The sequence below is a fragment of the Dermacentor andersoni genome, chromosome 1 (assembly GCF_023375885.2).
Source record: "Dermacentor andersoni chromosome 1, qqDerAnde1_hic_scaffold, whole genome shotgun sequence".
Classification (NCBI taxonomy): domain Eukaryota; kingdom Metazoa; phylum Arthropoda; class Arachnida; order Ixodida; family Ixodidae; genus Dermacentor; species Dermacentor andersoni.
In genome coordinates, this window is record NC_092814.1 from 198,952,963 (window position 1) to 198,979,450 (window position 26,488).

The 26,488-nt window shown below is 44.9% G+C and overlaps 1 protein-coding gene across 1 annotated transcript in view; it reads left to right on the plus strand.

Moving 5' to 3' along the window:
- The window catches only part of LOC126547037 (uncharacterized), a 199,023-nt gene that overhangs the window by 6,412 nt on the left and 166,123 nt on the right, over positions 1 to 26,488 (plus strand). The window contains exons 2-3 of the mRNA XM_050194864.3: positions 1,910 to 2,053; positions 15,092 to 15,605. Coding sequence (XP_050050821.2) covers positions 1,910 to 2,053; positions 15,092 to 15,605 — 658 coding nt within the window. The remainder of the gene's footprint in view (positions 1 to 1,909; positions 2,054 to 15,091; positions 15,606 to 26,488) is intronic.

Genomic DNA, 26,488 nt, shown 5'->3' on the forward strand with positions numbered 1-26,488 from the left:
CGAATGGATAAATGAGTAGTATAAAGAAAGTAGCGTTTTATGGTTAAATACATACCGAGCTTTTAGAACTATCCTTATTCCGTAGGTTGCCTTCTGCCTAATGCTGGTTGTGTTAAAATTTAAGGTTATAATCAGTTTGTATAATGTATACAAGAATTATTGACGTCTGATGTCGAATGAGAAGAGATGTAAAGGTTGCAGAGCATGTACGACTTCATATAAGGATATTTGACTTACATGCACATTGCCTTATACGTTTGTATATCAATTGTTATTCCCCCCCCCCCCCCCTGTAATGCCCAAGCTGGGCCTTTAGGGTAAATAAATGATAAAAAAAAAAGTTCTACACCCAAATAGTTACAGGAAGCACTGTGGGCAATAAGATTATTACCAGGGTAGAGCGGAGGAATGAATGCCAGTGAGCGTTGGTGGGACGTGAATAAAACAAATTTAGTTTTAGATGAGCTTATATCGAGCTGGTTAATATTGCACCACTTTAACTCGTTGTTTAAGTCAGTGTTAAGTTTTGAAACTAGGTTTCTTGCACAGTTGTCAGAGTTAAAGATAGTTGTGTCTGCACAAAGAATGTAGTTAGAAGAAAGCAGGCAATTAGGTAGGTCATTAACATATATTAAAAACAAGAGTGGGCCAAGTATGGATCCCTGTGGTAGGCTTATGTTTTTTATCATTGATTTAGAAAGAACACTGTTAATTCTTACTGTTTGTGTTCTAACTTTTAAGCAATTTTGTATTAAAGCAGGACATGTTATTTCGATTGATTCAAGTTTAAAAGATGCGGTGGTTAATTTTTTGAAAGTCTATAGTTAGATTCATGAACACTGATCCAGGGGCCCTATAACGTAAAACTATTCCAATCTGTTTGTATTCCAAATCGGCCATTACCCCTGCCTGGTGGGTCAAAATGGTTCGGGTGCAACCCATATGGGTGGGTGCCACACCCATATGGGCAGAGCCTGTGCCATTCTGACCTATCACGGGAGGGCTAATGGCCGATTTGATATAAAAGCAGATTGGAATAATTTGCGTTATACCGGCCTAGCATACATGCCCTTATTGATTGCCATCTTTACCACAGGCGCTACAGGTACACTGCGCTTTTTGCCACGAAACCTATCCTTCTCCTTGTCTTGACAGCCCTTTGAGTAAAAGCTTTATTGGCGGGAGACAAACTTACTGGCAAAGCCCTATCCAAAAAAAAAATCCTGAACCCAATAGTGCAGTTAGGCCAACAAAATTTTGCACACCTACTGCAACTGGGCTAGCCGCCTGATTTTCATTATGTTGTCTATCGTTACATGAGATTGAATTTGGAGCATCCAACGAAAGACATTCAATGAAAGACACCACTCGAAACAAACACTAATGGTTTGCTTACACGTTGGTCACAATAAGTCGTCGTGGATGAGCGTGCCTCACGGCAGTTTGGATCACCATCCATTCAACTACGATCGTGCTGCTTAATCCTGCTGAGTGAACTCAATTGACTCTATCTTGGCGACCTTTCTTAACTAATTGGAGAACACCTTTAAATGGTAGGGATTGAGTTTGATTAGGGCATGGTATTTGGTCTTTGCAGCACAACATCTCCTGGTGGCAGTGTAGATGTGAGGCACTGACATGCATATCTGCTGCTGACTTGCATGTCTTCAAGGCATTTTGAATTATTCTGCCTCACATGTGCTATAGAATTGTTTAACAGAGCACCTTTTTCTAATAAAATGCATTGAGCAGACAACTGCTCACCATCAAGATTGTTTCAGGGTCCCACAGTTGATAAGCTAGCATGCATGCTAAGTTTGAGAGTATGAAAGACATGCAGTAGGTGGTTTGCTTTCTCTTTGGCTATGTATGCAATCAATGAATGAGTGCTTTTGCTTGCTTTCTGCAGTTGGTGTGCCACTTCTGCCTTCAGGGAAGCCATTACCAACTTTCACAGTGCACCATTCAGCTGGCAAGCAACCTCTGCCATTTCAATTCCCTGGCCAGAGAGTCCTGAAGCCCTTGCAGCAACTTGTCAGGACAGCCAACACTTGTATGTTGCACATAATACTTATTACTTAACCTTAACATCATACTGTTCATAGATCCATGGTTCTCAGGGCAGTTTGCAGGGCTAAAGGGTGAACTTTTGAACCATTTAACTGATTTTATGGAACTATTGTGGGATGATTCCCGTTCTCAATATTAAAATATTGTTTAACTTCCATTACCCTGACTCAAACATCAAAAAAATATTATGGCCATCATATTGAGCCATTGAGTATGTTATTGGGAAAACTATGATTTTAAATAATATGGAGGATACATTAATTGTTCATGAATAGGTATCTTCTAGGTAGTCTATAGTGCAGGATAAGGGCAGCCACTTGTGTTTTTTATGCTATTTGCATAAAATTTTGTATGTTGGTTTGATGTTATCACCAGATATTCGATTTATATTGTTTTATAAAAATATTTAGAAACTTGAAAAGTGCCTTATCTTGTTTCTGACAAAATTTCACTACAAAACACCTTGAAAGCAGGTTATGGCAAAGCAGTTTGGAAGTGATAGTTTTCCTAAAGGTGGTGTTTGGTCAAAAAGTGCAAACTGAGAAAAATCAAAGATTGCAGGACATGCTTCTTTAATTTATGCTGAATAGTGATTTGTCAGAAACCCTCTGCTTCCTAGGTTGTGCCTTCTTCAATGCGACACTGCACGATGGCGATCGGTTGAAGTCTTCTCTTTCTTTCTTTTTTTGATCTTCAGATCTGTCGAGTGCCCTTGTCTGTGCTCGTGAAATGTGTGTTCCAGTTACTTGGTGGACATGCTTCCTTGTCTGGACTCCTTAACCCAGCTCCAGCTTTTCGAGTAATCTCTTGATATGCCACATGCACTCGCATTGAACTCTAGTACAGCCAAGGCTGCTGCAGTCACTACTGTTAGGGATGCGAGCTATGACTATGCCACACAAATGTGCTGAATGATTCATTTGCATCCTCCAATATTATTTGAGGAGCTCTGGCTTGCTACAATTGTTGCATAGGGACACTAGCTCATTTGGAAACTGGTTTTAAAGTGTTATCCAGCATCCTTGAATTACCGTCCCCTGTGGCAACTTTTCTACAGATGTTCGGCTGATCTGCTGAGTGATATTAACGCTACTAATCTACCAATCTCTGATTGGAGCACACTGTTAGCGTGCCTGATCTGCCACTGAAACACTCTTGCTCCGAAAGAACTGGTAATGATTTGGAGGTGCTTTGAACTGGCCATTGGAATTTTCCATTAAGGTGGTTGTACTACGGCAGCCATCTTGCGAGTAGTTCATATTCCCCCACCAGGCAACGCCACTCAGTCATGACTGAAGGAATGCTCTTTGTCGATGCAGCACAGCGTTATCGCTCGGCGCAGGACACGCCTGCATGTATCGGAAGTTTCTCGAACGTTATCGATGCTTCTATCTGTTGTCTGTTGTCACCGACTCTTATGAAATCTGATTGTATGAGCGACGCGAATATGATATGATATGATTTGCGCATATTTCACAATGTGTGCTTCCTTTGTCATGTCACCCAGGGTTCACAATGCTTCAAACAAGGGTAATTTTGCAGATTGCAGAAAATGTGGCCAGTATGGCCTGGTGTCGAACCCGTGACCTTGATTTCAGGAGCGGAATTTTTCCCCGTATGAGTACTGTCATTTATTTTCCATGTTTTCAGATGAAAAGCGCCACATGAGTCGATAATATTTTTCTAAAAAAATATGGTGAAGAAATTATGTTGGGAAAATGTTCAAATATCAAACACATCTAAGCTACATGCATGGTGCCTTTTCCTCTCTATTCGGAGGAAAAACCCATTTTCTACTATGCTATGAGAATGAATACGTTTGCACTCGGCGCACAAAGCTGCAAAGGGGAAAAAAAAAATAGAGAGAGAACACTGCCTGTGCAGGTCAACGTTCACGCTTTTTCTATCACCAATCAGGCCTTCTGTTGAAGAAGATTAGCGGATAACTGCATGAGCACAGTTGTTGAATCTGAAGGCAAGGTTACAGCGGCTACCCGCCTGATCAGACGCATTACAAACAAGCACACGGGCATGAAGGAGGACAGTGTCATGCGCCTCATACACTCTTTCGCAATCAGTCACATCACTTATGTGGCTGCCTTCCACAACTGGAATGTCACTGAAAGGGAGAAAATCAACACCCTTATACGCAAGACTTACAAGATTGCCCTTGGCCTACCAGAGTCCACAAGCACTGCTCGTCTGCTACAGCTGGGGGTATACAACACGCTTGAGGAAATCGTGGATGCGCAAAGAACCTCTCAACTCGAATGCATGTCTCTGACAGCCACGGGCCGGTACATCCTGCAGAAACTCGGCTTCAACTACCACGTCCAACACGGTCAGAAACAGGTCATTCCACCCGACCTCAGCGACACGCTGATTGTCGCCCCTATACCTCGAAACATGCACCCCGAATTTAATCGGGGCCGACGCCAGGCCCGTGCCAAGACACTGCTGCGCTCCTTGGGTGCAAAGAGGACTACGCGCTTTGTAGACGCTGCAGAATACACACGAGAACACCGGTTCACGGCGGTAGTCGTAGACGTTAGCTCCCGGCTTACGCACGCGTGTAGTGTCGCAACGGAATACCCCGAAACAGCGGAAGAGGTAGTGATTGCGCTTGCGCTTACCGACCCTCTCTGCGAGGTAGTTTTTAGCTACTCACAATCCGCAGTTCGCAACTATGCGCGGGAACGCATTTCCTCCGAAGCTCTCCAGATTCTAAGGAAAGCTGGTCGACAGCACTTCGATAACACCGCGATCATATGGTTTCCAGCGCACGTCGCCACCCCCACCGATGAAGGCCTCATTAACTTGGAACTAGGTAGCACACCGCTCTGCGCGAGAACTGACCTGCCGCGCAGAATCGGAGACCACCTCTTCGAGTTCGGAACTCCTGGTTCAAAACCCGCGAGAATGCGTGGTCAGGTACAATGACATCACCAAGCACTACCAGCTAGGCAAGCGGTTGCTGCCCCCACCTCACCCTATGCTGAAACGTCACCAGGCAGTCATCTGGCGACAATTGCAAACACAAACATTCCCCAGTCCGGTGCGATTGCAGCACATTTTCCCCGCGCAATACCCGACTGCTCTTTGCAAATTATGTCAGGAAAATAGAGTGACGCTGTCACACATGTTGTGGGAGTGTCGGGTTACATCAGCTACAATGGCAGTAGCTCCGGAGGCTCTTGCGTCGAAGTGGGCCGGCGCTCTGCGCAGCTCCAACCTCAAGACACAAGAGTGGGCTGTCCAGCAAGCCCGAGAGGCGGCGACGAGGCAAGGCCTCGAAGTCCCCTCATGGGAGACCTGAGCCCGGGTCGTCAAATTTGCCGGATTCAAAATAAAGTTGTTTCCATCCATTGAATCTGAAATAACGGGTCAGGTTGCGCGTTATTTATACACGTATCGGGACCGGTACATTCGAGTAATCGATTGAGCTCGCTTGCATAGAAGAATGTGCAATAACATTGTCATCGCGCACGTAATCTGATTTGACAAGACTTTTGCTATCAAAATAGGTGACAACATTCAAAACTTTTAAACACGGTAGGCACGTCTCCCTACGAACTTCACTAAATTGTCCCTGAATAACAGTGACAATCTCATGAAAAATGGTCACCGACAAAAAAGCTAAAGTAAGCGTGACAACATTTCGCAGGGCAAAGGCCAATGCAGTCACATCTACTAATCAACATTGCAAGGGCCATGACCACGTGTAAACAACTGTACACCCTGTGAAGGAATAACCCCGAGCTCATTTCCCGTGAGGCATCTTTAAAGAAACTTTAACTAAATAGCTTTTCAATCACATAAGCTGTTACTACAGACAGCTCGCGCGGTGGTGCCTTGGGCCGGTATTTTGTAGCGATGCGTTATGCTTTATTCTATACTAGTCTTATCATTCACCGCTCACGGCCAGCTGATCCTGTTGATAATGTGAGCGGACCATCGCTCTGACTACTGACCTAGCGCAAAAAGTGCGAAAAGGCATTAGCATAGGAAAGGCATTGCTACAAAATACCGGCCTTGGTTTATTTTCTATTCTTCAAAAGACTAGTCACCACAGAGAGCATTACAAGTCGTCTGTTCACAAACACTGATAAAAGTGCGCGCTATGCTAGGGATAGCTCCTCAACACAGAGCTGATGCACCGGCAAGCCTACGAGTCGAGGTCGCGGCGAGTGTCAGAGAGGCCACTGTGCTTTGTCACCTTGCTCTTCATTGCAGCTTCTTTGATTTTTCGCTGTGCTTCAATCTCTCGCTCATTCCACTGTGGCCTGCGGATGGGCATGCTGCGCATAATGTGGGGATCTGCAATTTCGTGAAACAGGCAGTCTCTGTAAAATCTGATGAGGAAAGGAAGCGTTTTCAATTTCCAAAAGCTTTCTTCCCTTTCAACCCACTGTACATGAATTCCTTTTGATGTGCAGACAACAAAATGACAAACTTCTTTTGGTGATATTTAGCTGACCTTGCACCTGATAGTAGTACCTATGAGAATTGCTTAGTGCGGGTGGTTCGAGGATTGGGTTCCTCTGGTTGAATTTCTTAGCAGCCTCACATGGTTCCTTTTCTTTCACTGTAAATGGATACTTGACCTCCAAGATACCGTCGCTCCCAACTAATCCATCGGGAGATGCTGCCAAGAAACCATACTCTTGATCAACAAATAACCCACATGGTTGCACGTGAGTTCCCGTCTCTTCATACAACCACACTGCGACTTGTTTTTGCTGCTTACCATGCTCAAGAGTGGCACTAGTGAAACTATTTTTGTAAAGTAGGCTTTTCATGAGTGCGTCACACGGCGTCGACTCTTTTCTACACACTGCGTAAAAATTGGATGCAGTTAGACACATTTGTCTTTCTACATGCCACGTGCAGTTGTCTGCTTGACCTCTAGTGTCTTCCTCAATCTCAATCTCCCGTTTTTTGTCAGCCTGCAAGCTTTTCAACATATTTGCTTCTTTTTGTGGGAATTGTTCAAGTGGCATATCAGGTTTCTGACAGTTCGGGCCGTATTGGCACCTTGAGTCTTTCATCAGGGACTCCTTGCGCCGACGCTGCCGGTGGCCATTTTCCTCAAATAGTTTTCACCTCAGAGACTCTTTTCTAGCTTTCCGACATATTTTCTTGTTTGCATAGCGCTTCAAGATGACTGGAGGGCTCTTGCAGGTGACCGCCTTAGTTGTAGCGCAATGCCAGTGGGGCCTCAGCTGAAAGCTGAGCCCAGCTCCATAACACCGGTGTTCATGCGAACCTTTCTGACACCTGTTTATCTGCTTTCCTCGGGACAATGCGGCTATCAGTGACATTACTGCCTCGGCAAGGTTACTGGTGTCATTCGTGACAAGACAGCCAGCTTTCTCCACAATTATGTTGGCGGCGGTCACTATATTCAGCTGAACCACTAGGCATATTCTCATAAACGTTGTCGCCTTCGGTGCCACCACAAAAATAGCTCTTACATTTGTCGTGGCACCCAAACACATGTTTTGAACCATTTATGAGGTCGGCAGCTGGCTATAAAATGAGTTCTGCTTTCTGTGCATCTTTCTCTTCTGCAGTGCCTTGTACATCCTGCAGAATGTTGGCATAATGCTTGATGGCCTTCCATGAACCATTCTTTATGTGCTTAATTCTGCGACCACTTAGGTAGGCTGAACTTCCTTTAGTTTCTTTAGCAATAGCATAGAGGCGAGTGGTGTAGCATTTCACGACATGGTTCGCGCACTCCCTCTTCTTTACAAAACGGCCATATTCCACTTTTGTAAGGATCTGATGCAAGACTGAAGAATCGCCGCCCCCTATGAACGTCTGATATTCGACACCATGCATTTCAACGCTCTTCTGGAAGCCTTCAATGATAATATCGGACTCTATTGCACCTGAGCTTTCGTTCCAATTCTTATAGCACAGATGCTCTTTTTTCTCCTTGCCCGTCCTGGCGTAGTGTTCACACGTGCTGCACAGTTTGTTTCTCACTCCTAAGTGTAGGAGCATTTTAGTAAGCTTTCCTATAATAACAGCCACACCAGGATTGACGGAATATCGGTGTCTGTGACTGTGATCTGACCAACCACCATCGACAATCACTGTGATGTGGGGGGTTACGCCATTTTCACAAAAGGCCCGGCTTCTTCTGCAAGTGTTTTCTCTTCCTTGCTGGCTTTTATCATCTGATCCAAAAGGACGGCTTTCCAGCACTGCAACAAAATAAAATGACACCAGACTACAAGTTCAAAACATTTCACAATGCCGGCGTTACACTTTGTAACGTGCCCCGTGCATGCATGGATGAGCATATCAACTGCAGGTTTGCTGCCATAGTGGCAATCCTGTAATTGCGCCAGAAGCACTTAGATTCAACGATGAAAGATTGAATAGGGGGATATGCACTATGCCGTATTAGAAATCGCATGCTTCATGAATGGTTTTGCTGTTGTTCCCGTGGGCTTGCATGGAGAGGCCGAGTACCTGGTTGGTGTTCACCTCCTGAGTCGGGCCTCCTCCGGCTTGCACAGTGATCTCTGGGGATGGTCCTGTGTTGCATTTGCAGTTAGTAGGCACTCTGAGGAGGGAGAATTCTGATTTTTGCTGGGAGCAGGTAAGCCTTTGTTGGTCGCATACTGTTCCACCATACCTACAGGTTGTTACTGCATGGTTTTTATATCTACATCGCTACCTTTAACCAGACTGTGTTGTAGATCTGGAAAATTATTGAGTTGTTCCGGCAGTTGGATCATTGCTACATTGAAGAAGGGGGCAGAACAAATCCCTGTGGTGTGCCATGACTTCTGAGAGGGATCTTGTCTTATTGACGTTCCCCTATTCTTAGTTCCTCTGTGCGGTGATTGAAGAACTCTGATTGAGTTGTAGGTTCTCTGGCCTACCCCTAGGTAATGGAGATTCTCCAGTATGGCATGATGTCCTACTTAGTCGAAGGCCTTTGTAAAATCAAGGCCCTGGATAGCCTGGATATGTGGTGTAGGACTTGGTTTAAAGGGCCCCTCACCAGGTCTGGCCATGTTGAGCTGACAAACGCAGAGCGTACAATGCGCCGCAGAAATATCTGAAATTCTTCCCTTCTCCTCGCGACCACCGCGCTCCAAGCTGGAGGATGACGTACATGTGCTAGTGCGCCTACGTACACGTGTTCACGCTGTGACGTTGCTCATGGTGACATGCGACTTCAAGGATTATTCAAGGCAACATGTGTAATATGTTGCTAGAATAGACTAATTAAAGCTTAGAAGCTTAGAGAAATAATAAAACACTCAAACCGAATGTCTGCATGTTTTTGTTTTACTTCACACCGCAGCGCGAGAGAGAGAGAGAGAGAGAGAGAGAGAGAGAAAAAGCATTTATTTGTAATGAGATTGGGTGACTGCCTCATAGGGTGGAGCCCTTAGTTCAGGGCCCCATTGGCTCGCGCCACTCCGCGTGCCCGCCGGATCAGCTGTCGCTGCTCTTGCGGGTCTGAGCTGGTCAGCGCAGACTCCCAGGAGGATGGTGAAGTCTGCTTGTCTGTTTCGTCTGCTTGTTCCCACATCGTGCAGTCATGCGTGCACGCACTGAAATTGTCATTTTCTGCCGTGTTCCAGTGTGGGATTAGAGTTTACCGAATTGAGCGAGTGGGTCCAACGAGGGCTCTGCGCTGAGGCATTTTTTAATTGAAAATCCAGATGGCACCACCGTTGCCTTCTCCTGAATGCGCCGGAAGCGCTGGCCGGCAACGTCGGAGCGTGTAGAACAGAAGCATGGCCGCGCTCGAACGCAGCGTTGCAGTTGCGTTCGAGCATGACTGCAATCAGATGGATCACGTTTGTAGTTTGCTTTCCTTTTTAAACCTTATGTGTGTGTTTTCACTGTGTCGTGAGGGAATGAAACTCAGAGCTCATATTGCGAAAAAATGGGGTTCATGTACAGGAATGTGATAAGGTACAGGAATAAAGGAACTGTGTGGCTTAATTAGGTGCTAAATAAAAATGGGCAAACCATCGTTTACTGCCTTTCTGAAGGCGATATATTCAATGCTATCAAAATTTCCCTGATGCCCTAATAACGGCAGCAATTTGACATTTAGGGAGAATGTAGGCCACGTTATTCGTTATGTACAGCACATTCCTTTTGCGAATTAATTGTGTGTTTTGAAAATATTCACGAAATAGCCATTTTTTCCCCTATTTTTATGCATCATGCGCCTGAGACGTAGTTGATTTTCCAAGTCCCCTGGGTGAATAAAGTAAAACACATTGTTTATTGAAAGAGCGTAAGTTTTGGCATGTTGGTATTCCATAACTTTTACGTTTTTAGCACGTGAAAAGGGACGAGAGACAGAAGTATGACGCAGACACAGTGCTATGCGTTTATATTTGCTGGAATTAGGAAGCATGTTATAGGTTGTTTGTCTTCGAGCTCGCGCAGGTTTCCACTGTCACATGCCTCCAATATCAATGACGGTTGAACTGATCGCGGGTGCATTCTCTTTGATGACCGGCTTTCATCTGTTGCTTGTGTCTTTTGCGTGGGCTGCTTGTAGACATACTCCAGAAGATGTGGCGAGATTGTGGGTACCGTATCAGACCAAAGCGCAGGCTTTCCATGCTGTGTAGATACTTTCTGGCCTTCAATGATATGCACATAATGCCTCAGTATGTACTTTGCCTCAAAGTGCAGCTCACGAATGGAGTCGGTGGCTTCCAAAGGGCCAATCGGTGCAGTCAAGATTACGCTCCCACACTGGGGGCCTTTCTTCATCTTTAGGGACTCCGAAGAGCGAGAGCTTGGCCTGACCTTTCAATCTCCTGTATACGGTTTTGCAACCCACTATGCAACAGTGGGGGTATTCTGTAAGAGTTTACCTAGTGGACTGTCCATTTTGGCCATTGCTGATTGGTTGCAGCTGTACAAGCGAGGAGGAGACCTGTGGCCCTAGTCAATCAGGAATGGCTGAAATGGACAGTCCACTAGGTGGACTCTTGCAGAATACCTCCCCAGATTTGAGTTTCATGGATTATAACTACTATGGCAGAGTGAGCTCTCTCAAATGTGATGACTCTCACTTGGATCGACGAATGTTCTGCTAAGCATGCTATCCCTCCCGGAATGCCGAGCAAGAGGATAAATTTAGCTTCGATTGCGTCATATGTGGCAAGACAATGTGCCATCTGTGCATGTGACACGTACATGATAGAGTAGTGGCTTGATACCAGAGTAAAGAATGTGGGTGCATCAATTGCAAAGGTATAAAGTATAATACAATAACATGTTTTCATTATATGCAATTTTAGCAAGCAATCTCTCTGATTTTAACGGTATTCCATGTCAAAAAGAATTATTGTTATAGGATAAGTAGAAGCAGAGATATTGTCCCTCCAAAACTATAGCACCATCAGAAATGCTGTTTTGAGGAAATGATGAAAAGCATATTGCAACATGTTCATGGTGATTATGGCAAAGCCTTATTTGACCAAGGATGATACAGGGGTGCAGTCAAGCAAAAATAAATGCCCTGCACCAGCCTGGAGCTTACAAATGCGAAAAGATTTTTGGCTGATTTTTGGCTACAGAGCAGTGTCTTTCCTTAAGTATTTTATATCTGAGAGACATGCCCATTCTGGAGATATGGCTAAGAATGAGCCCATCCCTAGTGGCAGGTACCCAAAGAGCCAGGAATTGATAAATCAAATAAGAAGTGTAAGGAAGTCAAATAAGCTGGTAAAGTTATTAAGAAGGGGGTGTTTTTTGTCTTGTCTGCCCCAGAAAGGCCTGGTGCTGGGCAAAGATACTTTCCAATTGCCATCATGATACGACACAAGATACTCGGGTAACAAGTATTTGAGATACACATACAAGGTACTACCGCAATTATTGTATTTGATATGATAATTTCCATTCGAAACATTCGAAAATTTCTTATTATAGATCTATATAATGTAGCAGCAAACGCATATACACAAAAATGTTTGCTTGGAAATTTCTTAACATTGACCAACCTATCAAAACCACCAACCAACCAATCGATCAGCTTAACATTGATCCTATAGTATTAGCTTGGATTAAGGACTTTCTTTGTAATCGAACCCAGTATGTGACTGCTAATAATGTTTCCTCTGCTTTTTCATCAGTTATATCAGGGGTCTCGCAGGGATCCGTCCTCGGGCCTTTGCTCTTCTTAATTTATATTAACGACCTCCCTGACTGCGTGAAAGGGTCTTCAATTAATTGCTGATGACTGCGTAATATATCATAAGATTAGTGACCTCGTTGATTCCACTAAACTGCAAGAAGACCTTAACAATTCATCCATATGGTGCATTTCATGCCGCACTAACAATACTGGAAGTAGTAAAGGCAAGGCGCAGAAGACCAGGACTCAAGAAGAAGAACACAAACGACAAGACCGGTGCCACTCGCAACTAAGTTTATTACCGCAGCAAGCCTGCCTTATGTAGGTTATTCACGCCGAGTCGCACACGAAACTTTAGAAGTAAAAAACAGCAATCTATCGACCACTCGGGAATCATATCTGGCACATAATATTGAATGAGCAAACAAGAACCACACGTGGATCAGCACGGGAGGCAGTTGATCTAGTATAGTCTTTTCCAAGCCAACGAGGACAAAAAACGAGACATAAAAAGTACCGTCTATGCATCACTATCAAACTATCCACAGCGTAACACACTTCAAACGCCTAAGGCCCAGTCAGTGATAAAACCCGCACGACTATGGGAATAATGACCAACGAATAACATGGAAAAAACATGAAAAAGGCATCTAAGTACAGCGTCTGTGTCAAAACTAAAATCTCTAATAGTCACTCACCTAAAAAATTGATAATACATGTGACCGCGCGAAAAATGAACCACGTGACAAACAATGAAATGGACAGAAGAGTTGAACGATAAAGGTCTAAAGAACAGCGTCTGCGTCAAAAAAAGCTACAAAAGCTTAAGAGCCACTAGAAAATCGTCAACAAAATAAAAACTAGTTAAATAAAAGGAAGACCGACGGAAAAACCAAATGACATCACTCTAACATGAGGCCTAAATGAAACCTTCTAAAAAAGTAGTCTCCTTGTCGCTAAGCACAATGGGCAGCCTGCTGACGCATGTGTTTCCCTCTTTCTTGATGAAATAGGCTTCCACAATTTCCCGCTCGAACCTGTCTTTTCCAAACTTCAAAAATTTAGTTTTGTCAAACTGAAACCGGTCCTGTCGTTTGTGTTCTTCTTCTTGAGTCCTGGTCTTCTGCGCCTTGCCTTTACTACTTCAAGCATGAACCAACTAGCCCAAGCAAGAGTTTTACTTTAACAATACTGACACACGCATGTATTTTCTGAATAGCGTCCTCCTCTGTCAAGTTAATTTCTACAAGTATCTTGGCCTTCATATCACTCTCGATCTATCATGGCATAAGCATGTTGAATATATAACCTCTAACGCTAGTCGCACGCTAGGCTATCTGTGCAGAAACCTTTATGCTGTTCCTTTATCTTTAAAGCTGACGCTCTACAATACACTTGTTCGCTCAAAATTAGAATATGTCTCGGCCATCTGGGATCCCCCTCAAGCATCACTAACCCTCTCTCTCGAAGCCATTCAGAATTGCGCGTCCTGCTTTATTATATCTAATCACTCGTCATGCTAGTGTAACACTCATGAAGCAAACCCTTAACATACTGGATCTTTCAGTACATTGTTCATACAGTCGCCTCTGCCTTTTCCACAAGATTTACCACAACCCGGTATTAAAAGAGAAACCTTTAACACCTCCTTCTTACTTTTCATCCCGCAGTGATCACCTTCATAAAGTTTTTATGCCATCTTGTCGTACGAATGCATACTACTACTCATTTTTTCCTCGTACGCGCAATGACTGGAACCACCTTCCCGCATCAGTTGCCACTATTATAGATGCATCGAGGTTCAAGACTGCTGTTCTCCATGCCATCTAACAAATAATTTATTCATTGTTCTGCATTCTTTGTGTGTGTGTGTACCACTCCTTTCTGTAGCACCCATGGGCCTTGAAGGTATGTAAAGTAAATAAATAAATAAACTGCCATTTTGAGGGTGGTGCGACTTACAGAGCAGAATATATGGCACTTTGCTACCTCTTCATGTTGTAATGAGCTCACAGAGCTCGCAGTGCCATGGTAAAATGTCATGGCCAGCAAAACATGTCATGGCAAGCCACTGGTATGGCTGTACTGGAATACGTATGTGTGCCAAGCACATATTACAGTCTGGCCATGCTGCTGGTTTGGCCTTGCTGCTTCTGCGGTGCCTCATCAGTGTCCAGGCATGGCTGCTGATGTAACGTGACTGTCTGACATATCTTGCCTATGCTTGCTTTAAAGTCGGATCGGTCTGGAGCACTCAGAGTGGGAGCCTGATGCTCTTAGAGAATGATCTTGAACATTTGCTGTGCTCTATTTTGACCACCCTAACGTGCTGCCACTCTTGAAAGTGCATCTGAGCACTCAGAAGTGACCAGCTGAATATGCCATAACTAAAGAGGATGCATTATTTGTCTTCCTGTTGGTCATTTGTTCATCAATTATGAAAGGCTACACAAATGTGCAAGCTGAACCAGCTGCAGTGAATGGCATAAGATATATAAATCAGCTGCCAAAAATCGCCATATGTGCCGAGGTGGAATAGATGTTTTTGGGGAAGCAGTATGTCAAATATTTTGATAATAATATATAGTCACTAAGGCTCATCTGCTTAAACAGTAAGCTACAAGTATTTGTTTGATTTGTGTTCCAGGGCCTTTTTTTTAATGTAGATAAACTTGTGCTTAGTATGTGAAACCAGTTGCATTTTTTGTTTTGGATTTTGTCACCATGGTGAGATTAAGAATCAGTTGTGCTCGGTAATTTGCACTGTCCCTTTTATTGTTTACAGGATGTTATGCAGCCCCCATGTATGTCCCTTCGATTTTCAATGCCTTGATGTGAAATATTTTGAGGAACCCCTTTTTATTGTAATAACTTTTTCTGCAGGGCTGCCACTTCATGCAGATATGGAGCCACGAATGCTGGATTCATACCAAAGCAAGTCTACAAAGCAATCATTCCATCAAGATATTCAGCCTGCAGGTATGGCATCACAAACGCTAAATTCGCACCAAAGCAGGTCTACATTTCATCAAGGTACCAGGCCTGAAACTATGGCACCACAAATGCTGGAGTCATACCAAAGCAGGTCTGCAGGCCAATCACTCTGCTCAGACATGCAGCCTACAGGCATGGAGCAACAACAACTGGAATCTTTCCAAAGCAGGCCTACAGAGCGCTCACTTCACCGAGATATACAGCCTGCAGGCATCCCACCACAAATACTGGAATCATGCCGCAGCAGGCTTACAGGACACTCATTCCACCCAGACATTAAGCCCGCAGTCGGGAAGCCACCAATGCCAGAATCGTGCCAAACTGGGCATACAAAGTCATCACCCCGTCCAGGGAGTCTGCAAGCTAGGGGACACCGACGAACGCACAAATCATCCCGAGGCAGGTGAGGAGTCTCTCGTGAATAAGCACTGTTGTGTTTGTGCAGGGCCCATTATTGCTCATTACAATGATATCTAGAGGTACACTACAAAATAAAGAATTACAGTAGCATCGCAAAACAATAATTGAAACTAACAAAAAGTGCTCTTTTAATAGACCTGCAAGCCTGTATCCACATTCCTGAAAGATTTGTTATGATATTACATTTAAACTGTGCTGATAAAAGTGTTAAAGTAGTGTTAAGTAATATAAATTTGGCATAGTGCATTGGCTGTGTGAAACAATGTGGCCTTCTTCGATGAACATTTAGAGCACAGCTCTTAGGTGGTCGTTCCTGCGGCAAGCATCATCGTTGGCGTAATCGAGTGAACGAGCGCAGCGAAAGATGAAAGAGCGAACATGGAACGTGAGATTAAAGACGTGAGCTTTGAACTGTGGAGAACAATGAGAGCGGCCCCTTTAGGAATGTGCGCGTGGGAAACTGGTGTCATGTGTACCCGCCCGAATGCTCAGTGCATACCCGTATCTGGTCTCAGCTGGACCGCTCGTTTCGTACTATCATCTGCTTACGTCAGCTCTCGCTCGCGCTTGTATGGTTAGCTTGGTTTGGTCTTGTTCGTGCTTGTTTCAATTGTCATCGCTTGTGATTGTTTTGTAATCTGATTGTATGTGTGACGCGAATTGTGTAGTACTTTCTGGAAGCCATGTGGCACCAGCGATTACACTGCTACCTTCAACGAGTCATGTATGAAAGTCGATGCGCTTGACCCGCAGATCAAATTTTCGACCATCGCTGACTCTGCTACATGTCTCTCTCAAATTCTTTGCTTCAATATATCGCGAAATGAAAACTCGTACGAGCTGTACTCGAATTTCTCATTAGGGGGTATCGTAATTATTGGGTAATTTTTTTCTCAATAAATTCCAAGAAACTTCTTTTTTTCGTGGTTTCTCTGCAAGTCATGCCAGCCTGTTTGATGACGTTGTCAGTTCATTGCTATTCTGGCTCATCCGACAAGTCTAGTGATGTAAAATCAAGACCTGGCCTATGTTAAAGTCAATGGTCTACTCAACTGCTTGCACAGGGAAATGGGTTGCTAAATCATGCAATGTAAATATTCCTTTACAAAATTAATTCAGAATACATATATACAGTCGACTTACGTTCATGCACTCCAGTTAATTCGGTCTTTTTTTGTTAGATTCTGACTGAAGGTCCCAGCCGACGCCCATACGTTTCTATGGGCCCAAACTTTTGCTATTTCAATCCTAAAATTTACCTTTACCAAATAATCTGAATTTGGCCAGTCAGCATGCATGTGCCTGACCACTGTGGTGACAACTATTGGCTGCGAGATCAAGGAGAGTCGCCACCTGGAGGGCACTGACTGAACCACGGATAGTGTACGTTTCTCCGCGTATAGTCTGCTACGCCCTACGTGTTCACATGGTCACATTTGGCATGCACATCTTTAAGGAACATTTTCTCCAGGGCTGTAGCATGGCCGTAAAAACTGGTCTGCATTTTTCGAGAATGTACCGAAGCATTTAGCCTCGCGCTGTAGTAAGATCAGTGACTGCCCATGCTTAGTGCACGACGTGTGATCATTGCCCCATGCTCTGTTCGCCACAGTCATACTAATTCTCTTGTCACTTTGTGTTTCGAGCGAACCACACGAAGCATTTTTCCTTGTTTTCAAGGAAAAATCCTGAAGTCAAGAAATCAAGAAGTCACAGTAATATGTGAGTGCTGCATTTTAGTGGCTTGCTGCAGTGTATTGATTGCTCTGCAATCTGTGATACCACACAGCATGAGCGAGGTGGCATAACTATCACTTGGGAGTAAAAAATAAGAATCATTAACAAGCACTCATTATCGTATCATACATTTTATATTACGGTAACTGCATCATGATAATTGCATAACTCTCGCTAAGTGGTTACACGGCTGCCTGAGGTTCTGATGCAACGAGGGTGAGTTTATTTTGCTTTGCAAGTAAATTGTGGGCTTTTGTGTTCTGACTTGCTGTTACAAAAGGAAAGCTAAAAAAATATCCCGTCCAAAACATCTATTTTAGGCTTGCCCTAGGAAGATTTTCAAGAAATTACTGTAGCTCATGATGGTTACGGTATTTACCCGATGCAATGCAATCAATGCAGTGAAATCAAATACAAAAGCGGCATTTATGTGCTTTACCATGCGGTGAAGTTGACTTAGAAAAACTAGCCACAATTGTGCAACACATATTAGACCCTTGCCCATTTGTCTTGCTAAAAAAGTCAGGTGCTTGTTTGTTTAGTTTTATTTTGTTTAGGAGGTTTAATGTCATTCATATGTTAGTTTTCTACTTTGGATACAGAAAGTGGGGATGCACTTGATTCGTGGGCATGGTGGAATCGGTGCAAGTGCTGCCTAATGTTTTGCTGTTTTTTCTGCATCTTGTTTAATTCAACCTCCTGAATAATTTGATAAATTTTGGCGGTCCCATCAGGGTCGAAATAATGGAAGTCAACTGTATATAACTAGGCGGCATAAAGTCACCTTTATTTTTTTGATGTTGAATAATTAAAACATCTTGTGTTGCTTTTGCTAAAAACTGCATGTTGCGTAGTTCTCCAGACTGAATACAACCATGAGCAAAATAATGACCACTGTGATTGTGGGCCGAGCTGCATTATCATTTCACCTAGTGTTGCAGCACTGGGGTGTGCCTTTCATTTTAGACCTGCACAGTGCTGGTGTCCTAAAACCACTGGTTGGTATGATTTTCTACTTTGATGCTTTGTGGTTTTACTTTAAGAGCACACATCCATGAAAGGCATGTGCTCAAGGCAAAGTGTAACCCTTTAAAAAGGCTGAAAGAAAGAAAAGAATAACTTCCAAGAAGAATTTTTTAAATTTTACATGCGAACGATTCTATTATCATGTAAAGCAAGACCATCTGAAAGGTATGTCTGGAAGGTGATCTTTATTAGGGGAAAAATATTTATGCAAATAAAGGTAGGCCTCACTGCACACAGGTGGGTTTCACTTCTTGTTTTACTCGTTTATTTTTTCATATTACCTTAGAGGCCCCGATGGAGCATTGAGTAGAGAGGGGAGGGGAGTTTTAAAAAAAGCAATGAAGTCCACTCCCCCCCCCCCCATAAAAGGAATGATCAACATATAAAAATACAGGAAGTGCTAAATCGTTCACACAAGAGCAAAGAAACAAATTTTACATAGGAAGAAAAAGAACAGTATATGCATGTGCGAATACAAAGAAAACAGAAAAAAACATTGTTATGCGAAATCAAACAGACATATGAAGCTGCAATTGTTTTTGCAATTCAAACAGGATCACTTATCTACATAATATTGTTGGGAAGATTCCATAGTGCTAGCACGTGTGGCAATGCTGAATTTACTGTATGGCTAAAAATGCGCTTGAAACTGAGATGATTATGATGTAATAGTTCTGCAGAAACCTGCAAGGTGGAGGGAAGTAATAAATAAAGGGAAAATGAGACAATCCTATCCTTTCAAGGAACCCGTATGGGTTTCCTTTGTAGCAATTGCTAATGTCTCATTTTCCCTTTATGAGATGATGATAAAGTTGAACAGATTTGTGCAAGGGAATTTCAAGTGAGAGATGACTAAGACCACGAATTGTACTAGTACTTAGGAAAAAGGCATAGAATAGCAATACAACAGCGATAATACGAGTTAATAAGCATAATATTACATTAAATATGACTAACGCTGGATTTACAATTGTAATTGCGTGTTATAGAACAGGCAGCACTATTTTGGATGGATTTCAACTTATGTATGAAATACTTATGACGAGGAGACCAGATCGATGAAGTGTGAATACGCTTCATCGATCTGGTTGTGGCTAGACAAAGATTTGGTAGGCCATTTGTTGAATGGCAGGTGGTAGTGATTCCGATGCCAACGCAGAAATCCTAGAGTTTTATTAGCTTTAGCGCATATCGTTTTGACTTTTCTTGTTTGCACATTTCAACGCAACACAATGTATTGCAGTATTGCTCGAATTGATGAACTAAATTCTGAATCTAATGCTTTATTTTATTTTTTGACATGAAGCGGTCACTTGTACCATGGAGGATGCCCCCCCGCAGGGGCATCCGCGTCGGCAGGCTTTTGGTGTGTTGCGACACCACAGACCCGAGCACAGCGGGGTCGGACTCTCCGGCGTTTAATTGTGCATGGCTTAGCTGTGTCCAGGGAAAAGGGGATCCTGGAGGTTGAGCTGATGCCGGGTGTTGGAATCTAAAGCCCCTTGGGTGGATGCAATATGCCTCTTTTGTTTCCACTTCATGTAGACAGCACTTTCGGGCTGACCCATCCAAGTGAAATTGCTAGTTGCATTTCCCTATCCTCCTCTTCAATATTCGACTTTCTAAGGTTTCCCTGTCCTCTCTCTATTTGCTTTTACTCCCGGGCAGCAAGGGTTAACCTTGTGTGGGTAGCCAGCCTTGGGTATACCATATTTGGTTATAGCGGTGTCGTACAGCTGGTGTATGCAGGACCTGTCCTTTCAAAGTCCTGCAACGTCCCCTCATTGGGCTCCATGGTGGATGGCTGTCGCTGCTGCCGAAAATTCTCTGCACCTATGGCAAGTTCTTTCCCCGCACTCCCTGATCGCCCTCAGAAACGAAGGCGTACTGAAGAAGTTTGGCTGTCATATTGAGAATTTTCCTTGATTTCATGTTATACATTCTGCGAAAACAGAAAAGGATGAGATAATGACCTCTCCTTTTCTGGTTTCCAGATAAATAACTGAAGCTCTTGGCCTAGGTTTTCAGTTTGCAAGTTGGCAAGCGGAGATCTCCTTTTGGAACTCCCTGATAAGAAGCAACATATAAGGTTGCCTAATCTTGTGCTTTTGGTTACATTCCAATGAGTGTGACCCCGCATAGTACCTTGAACACCACTCGTGGTGTCGTGTCCGATAGTGATTTGATTGCTCTGACAGAGGATGTACTGTTAGAGGGCTGGAGTGAGCAGAACTTGACCAGCGTAAGATGAATCCGAATGAGGTACAATGGTAAAGAAATACAAACCAAGCATCTTATTCTTACATTCGGTTCAAGTGTGCTGCCCGTGACAATCGAATATGGAGGACAAGTTTAGACGTGATATTTGGCACTAAGCTATCCTTTTTTCCCAACATTATCCCAAAGTTAAATGCCTGAAAGCAACGAATATTCTCAAAATACTATCATGCACAACATGGGGCAGGGACATGAAGTGTTTATTGTGCCTGTATAAAAGCCTCATATGATCATGCTTAGATTATGGTGCTGTGGTGTATCACTCTTGTGCACCAAACGCATTTAAGATGCTGGATTCGATTCACCATTTTAGGCATCCGACTGGCCACAGGCGCCTTCAGACAAGTCCTGTACAAAGTCTCTGTGTAGAATCAAATGAATGGTCACTTAATTTGCAAAGGTCATACTCTAGTTTTACTTATTTTCTGAAAGTGCATTCGTGTATTTCCTGAAAGTGCATATATGACCTTTAGCACCCCTGTTACACTACCGTAAACAATACCACATCTGCCACACTGTTTCGCAATTGCCCTACAGCAAGAGAGCCCTTCTCACAGTGTCAGAAACCTAAGTGAGGAAATGGGTGAGCCTGTTGGTGCAGCCTGTTGGCGACCTGATGAGTTGCCAAATAGGTCGCGAAGCCGCTCTGAAAATGTCCCAGCTGGAGAGCTTGTCCTCATGGGTGCGAAACCAGACATGCGGTGTCCCGTCCAGATAAAATATCACATTGGCAAGCATGATGGTAGGGACCCAGTGGTGGCTTTGGTAACATGCTCATACATGCTGAGCCCGTCGTCGATGTCAACGTCATTTTGGGCGGAGAATGTCCCAGGATCACGGAGACTAGGAACTGTAAAGTACGTTGTAGTAGGCGCCGCAGGTGTAGCTGGTGACGGGGTGGTTCATTTGGAAGCCATGGCTGAGAAGACGATGGGTGCGGCCTCTTCGGAGCTTCATGACGAGGATGGAGAACGTTTCACCTCCACCACAATGTTACGCGAAGGACAAGTCAGTAAGACGAGCAACTATTTACAGGTTATATTTACAAAGCGGTTATAGCGCTGACCGGTTAGATTCACAGCGCGAGCCCAGTTTGTTCTTCCTCCTCTTTTCTCGAGTGATGGCGCCCACGCGCCTCGTTCAAACAAGCAAATATCACACGCATGTCGCAATATTTTATATAATACTGGGAGTAAGCTAATGGGCCTATAATCTTTAAATTCTTTAACGTCTCCCGTTTTGTGGATTATTATAATGTGTGCATTGTTCCAGTTTTCTAGGACCTTTGCAGTCGCTAGACACTTCGTATAAAGAGCCACCAGTTTTCCAAGCAGTTTCTCTCCTCCATCTTTGATTAAATCGACTGTTATTTCATCTTCTCCTGCTGCTCTTCCTCGTTTCATATATTGCAAGGCCTTCCTGACCTCATCGCTAGTTATAGGAGGAGTTTCTGTATCCTGTTCATTATTGTTTTCAAATAGAGTACTCCTGAGTCGTCTGGGTACTGTGCAGGGCAGTGTAGAATTCTTCCGCTGCTCTTATTATACCTTCGAGATTGCTGATATTACCCTGCTTATGTTTCAGTGCATACATCTTGGTTTGTCCTATGCCAAGTTTCCTTCTCTCTGATTTCAGGCTGCATCCATTTTTACAGCTTCTTCAGTCTTTCTCACGTTATAGTTTCGAATATCACTTATTTTCGCCTTGTTGATCAGTTTTGACAGTTCTGCAAATTCTATCTTATCTCTTGAGTTGGACGCTTTCATCATTTGTTTTTCTTTATTAGGACCTTTCTTACATGGGCGAGCTTGCCTACTGGTTGCCTTGGTGCCTTGCCTCCCACTTCAGTTTCTGCCTCTGAAGTCAGCCTAGTTACGGTTTCATTCATTACCTCTATGTCATCATCATCTCTCTGTTCTATAGGGCTGCATAGTTGTTTGAAGTACCAGCCTGAATTTGTCTGCTTTTACCCTTACTGCCTTTAGGTTGACCTGCTTCTTCTTGACCAATTTTTCTCTTTCTATCTTCAAATTGAGGTCAATCCTAGCCCTCGATCACTAACCTATGATCACTGCACTTTACCCTACCTATCACTTCTACATCCTGCACTACACTGGGGCCTAGGCACTACGGAGGAGGTTTCTTAGCGCGTGTTGTAAGCGTTTGTCCTTAGGCATGCCGGCATTGCGGAGTGGGGTCGAGTTTGTTTACCCTCGGACGCTGGCTGCCGGCGCGGTAAAATAGGTGAAGCAGCGGGCACTGACGCCCGGCAAATATATGACTCCGCCTAGGCACTACGGAGGAGGTTTCTGAGCGCGGGTTGTAGCATTTGTCCACTAGACATGGCGGAATTGCGGAGTGCGGTCGAGTTTGTTTACGCTCCGCCTCTGTCTGCCCGTGCGTTGAGGCAGTGGGCCCCGGCCGGACGCCCCATTTGGTGATCGCTGTGTGTGAAAGGGCAAGGTTCTGACTGGCGTTGTATAAGTCGCAGGTCGCTTTTTTCGTCGCGACGATAGATTGCATTCTTTACAAGCACTGCTCCAGGAGGGCACATTTAAGCGGCAAACGGAGGCCTCAGGAGAGCACCTGAGGTTAAATAAAGCAGGCGGCGCAGGATCTCCAGGGCACACAAGGGGTAGCGGGGGGTCAAAGCTGGAAGCAGGGCGGCCCGTGGGTTGGGGCCGCGGAGGCCGAAGCCTGCAGGAGGTGTTTGCATAAAAAAAAATTGGAGGACGCTTAAGCTTCGCCTTCAAGAGTGGAACGCGATAGCGTTATCGCACCCCGTTCGCACCGCCTACTCAAACGCGCCACGCCAGCCAAACGTCGCGATCGGCAGATAGCCGGGCCCCGACACGCCATGAAGGCGGACGCGATCATGGGGCGAGTGGCGCGCCACGTGTCGGAGCAGCGCCGTACATTGCGAGGAGGGGGTCTTCTGTGTGTGCCGCAAGATGGCTCTGCGTGTACGCAGAGCGCAGAAAAAAATGTGGCGGAAACGTACTTCGCTACTCGTGAAACTGCGACTTCTGCAAGTTACATGGTCACAATTACCGATATACACCGCAGTATAACTTTCTACGGCATGTTTCTAAGGGAACACCGCATTCACTAGAGGCGATTTTGTCCCGTGTTGAAGGAACGAACTCGTGGCTGAGTGGTAGCGTCTCCGCCTCACACTCCGGACACCCTGGCTCGATTCCCACCAGCCCATCTTGCAAGATGTTTTTTATTTATGAAGTGCCCTCTGAGATTTATCGCTCACGGCCGACGCCGACGACACCGGCTTTTCTGCGACACGAGCTACTTAACGCTGTCGCGTTAAAAATTGGCTGTCCGCGACATTTTATATACCCCTGGCACGCGCAGGCCTCGGCTAAAGCCCCTCCATACACGTTTCCGCCATACACGTAGCCTCGGCGAGCCAACGCCGACAGAATAGTCCGGGTTCTAGCTTTGGTGCCCTGGAGGCGCCGCCAATAATACGAAATAATGACACGTTGTTACAATAGAAAAAAAAAAAAACGATTGAATAAATATCACGTCCAGCCGCCAACTTGTGCCGCTAAGTTCAGCACTACCGCGCCCCGCATCTTCTGCAACAACAGTCAGAACTTTGCCTGAAAACTGTGAAGGTACGTCGGACAGGCTTTCTCGCGCCTGCGGCGCCGGTGCTGAGTCAGTCATCGTCACGGCGTCGTTTCAGCCACTTGCGTTCAAACGCGGTTGTGAAGGCGCTCTGCCTATGTTCAATATATGCGGCCTGGGCTCTACTACAGTTGCTACTGCTCCCACCCAAACATCTGTGATGTTATATACAAGGTACTTCGCCGTAAGGTACGAGAAAGCTATGATCCGCCACGAGCGACTTAGCACAAGCGCCGCAGGTGCGAGACAGTCTGTCCGACACAGCGGTCGCCAAATCGGGCGTCCCAGTGCCTGCTGCTTCACCTATTTTACCGCGCCAGCAGCCAGCGTGCGAGCGTAAACAAACTCGAATTCACTCCGCAATGCCGGCATGCCTAGGGACAAACGCCTACAACACGCGCTAAGAAAGCTCCTCCGTGGTGCCTAGGCTGATAGCGTCCTCGATCACCCGCACCGGGGCGCTTTGGTGCGCACTTTCATCCTCGATCAACCGCACCGGTGCGCACCGACCATCCTCGATCACCGGAAGCGCACCTTGTTGGAGCGGTTTTCTGTTGCCCCGTCTCGCACCGAGAAAATCGGCGGTGCGCCGGGGTGCAATCCCAGCAAGCACTGCGGGACGCGCACTGCCGCAGACGCTCTGGCCCGATAGCTGCGGTTGCAACGGAGTTGACGGAGTTAGCTAGTGAAGATGTCGGCAATGAGAAAGGAAGCGCTGCTAGCTGGCGCAATCGATGAGCTTTTGTCAAGTTCGTCTGAGAGCGAAGACGACATGCTGATCGACCTCGTCCAATAACAATGTGGTGAATAGCAACCGAAAGTGGACAGGTTCGTTGAACGGGTCGTCAGGATTAATTATAAAATCCATTGGTGTTTGCTTGCAACCAGGTATGTCGGAGCACGTAGTTTAGACAAGGTTCGAGCGCTTGCCGCGGATGCTCAGCACCTGTAAGCAATAAAATGTGCGCGCGCGCGTGTTCGCGCACGTCTTGTGCGCTAGGGGCAAAGTAGCGCTGCCTGCAAGCAACCTGCCCGGGGTGCAGTTTTGTCCTCGAATTTCTTACAAAGTACCGTTGAATGGGAAGGGATGAGAAGCCAGGAGAAAGTTGATACCACGACCGTTCATACAAATCATATCAGCAAGGGACTGAGACAGGGGTGCCCTTTATCCCCGCTGCTGTTTATGATGTACATGGTGAGGATGGAGAGGGCGCTAGAAGGAAGTAATATCGGGTTTAATCTCTCATACAAACAGGCAGGTACAGCAATAGAGCAGCAACTCCCAGGTTTATTTTATGCGGACGACATTGTGTTGCTCGCTAACAAGCAAAGTGATTTGCAACGTCTGGCTAATATCTGTGGACAGGAAGGCAACAATTTAGGTTTGAAATTTAGTGTTAGAAAATCAGGTGTTATGGTATTCAATGAAAACAGTGAACAGACAGTGAAGATACAGGACCAAGAAATACCTCGGGTAACAGAATATAAATACCTTGGTATATGGATAAACGAAGGCAATGGATATATGGAAACACAGAAAAAAACCATAACAGTCAAGGGGAAGAGAAATGCAGCCATAATGAAGCACAGAGCGCTATGGGGATACAATAGGTACGAGGTCCTCCGAGGTATGTGGAAAGGGGTAATGGTTCCAGGACTTACTTTTGGAAATGCGTATGTTTGCTTTAAATCAGGGGTACAATCAGGACTCGACGGGAACCAAAGGTCAATGGGTCGCCTCGCATTGGGCGCTCACGGGAAGACTACATATGAAGCTGTGCAGGGGGATATGGGCTGGACTAGTTTTGAAGTGAGGGAAGCTCGCAGTAAAATTGAGTATGAAGAACGGCTGAGGAATATGGAAGAAAGTAAATGGGCTGGGAGAGTGTTCAGGTATCTGTACAGGCAAAACATTGATTCACAGTGGAGGAAGAGAACTAGGAAGCTTACCAGCAAGTATGCGGCCTGTGGGGTGGGCAACACAGCAACAAAGAAGGTCAAGCGGAAAGTCAGAGAGGCTGAATTAATCTCATGGGTGGCGGCAATGGAAAAGAAACCTGCCATGAGTAACTACTTAAGAGGAAAAAACGAAATCAGGAAAGAAACCATTTATGATAACTCAAAGGGAAGCTCATTACTTTTCGAAGCGAGATCGGGATGCCTTAGAACACGCACCTATAA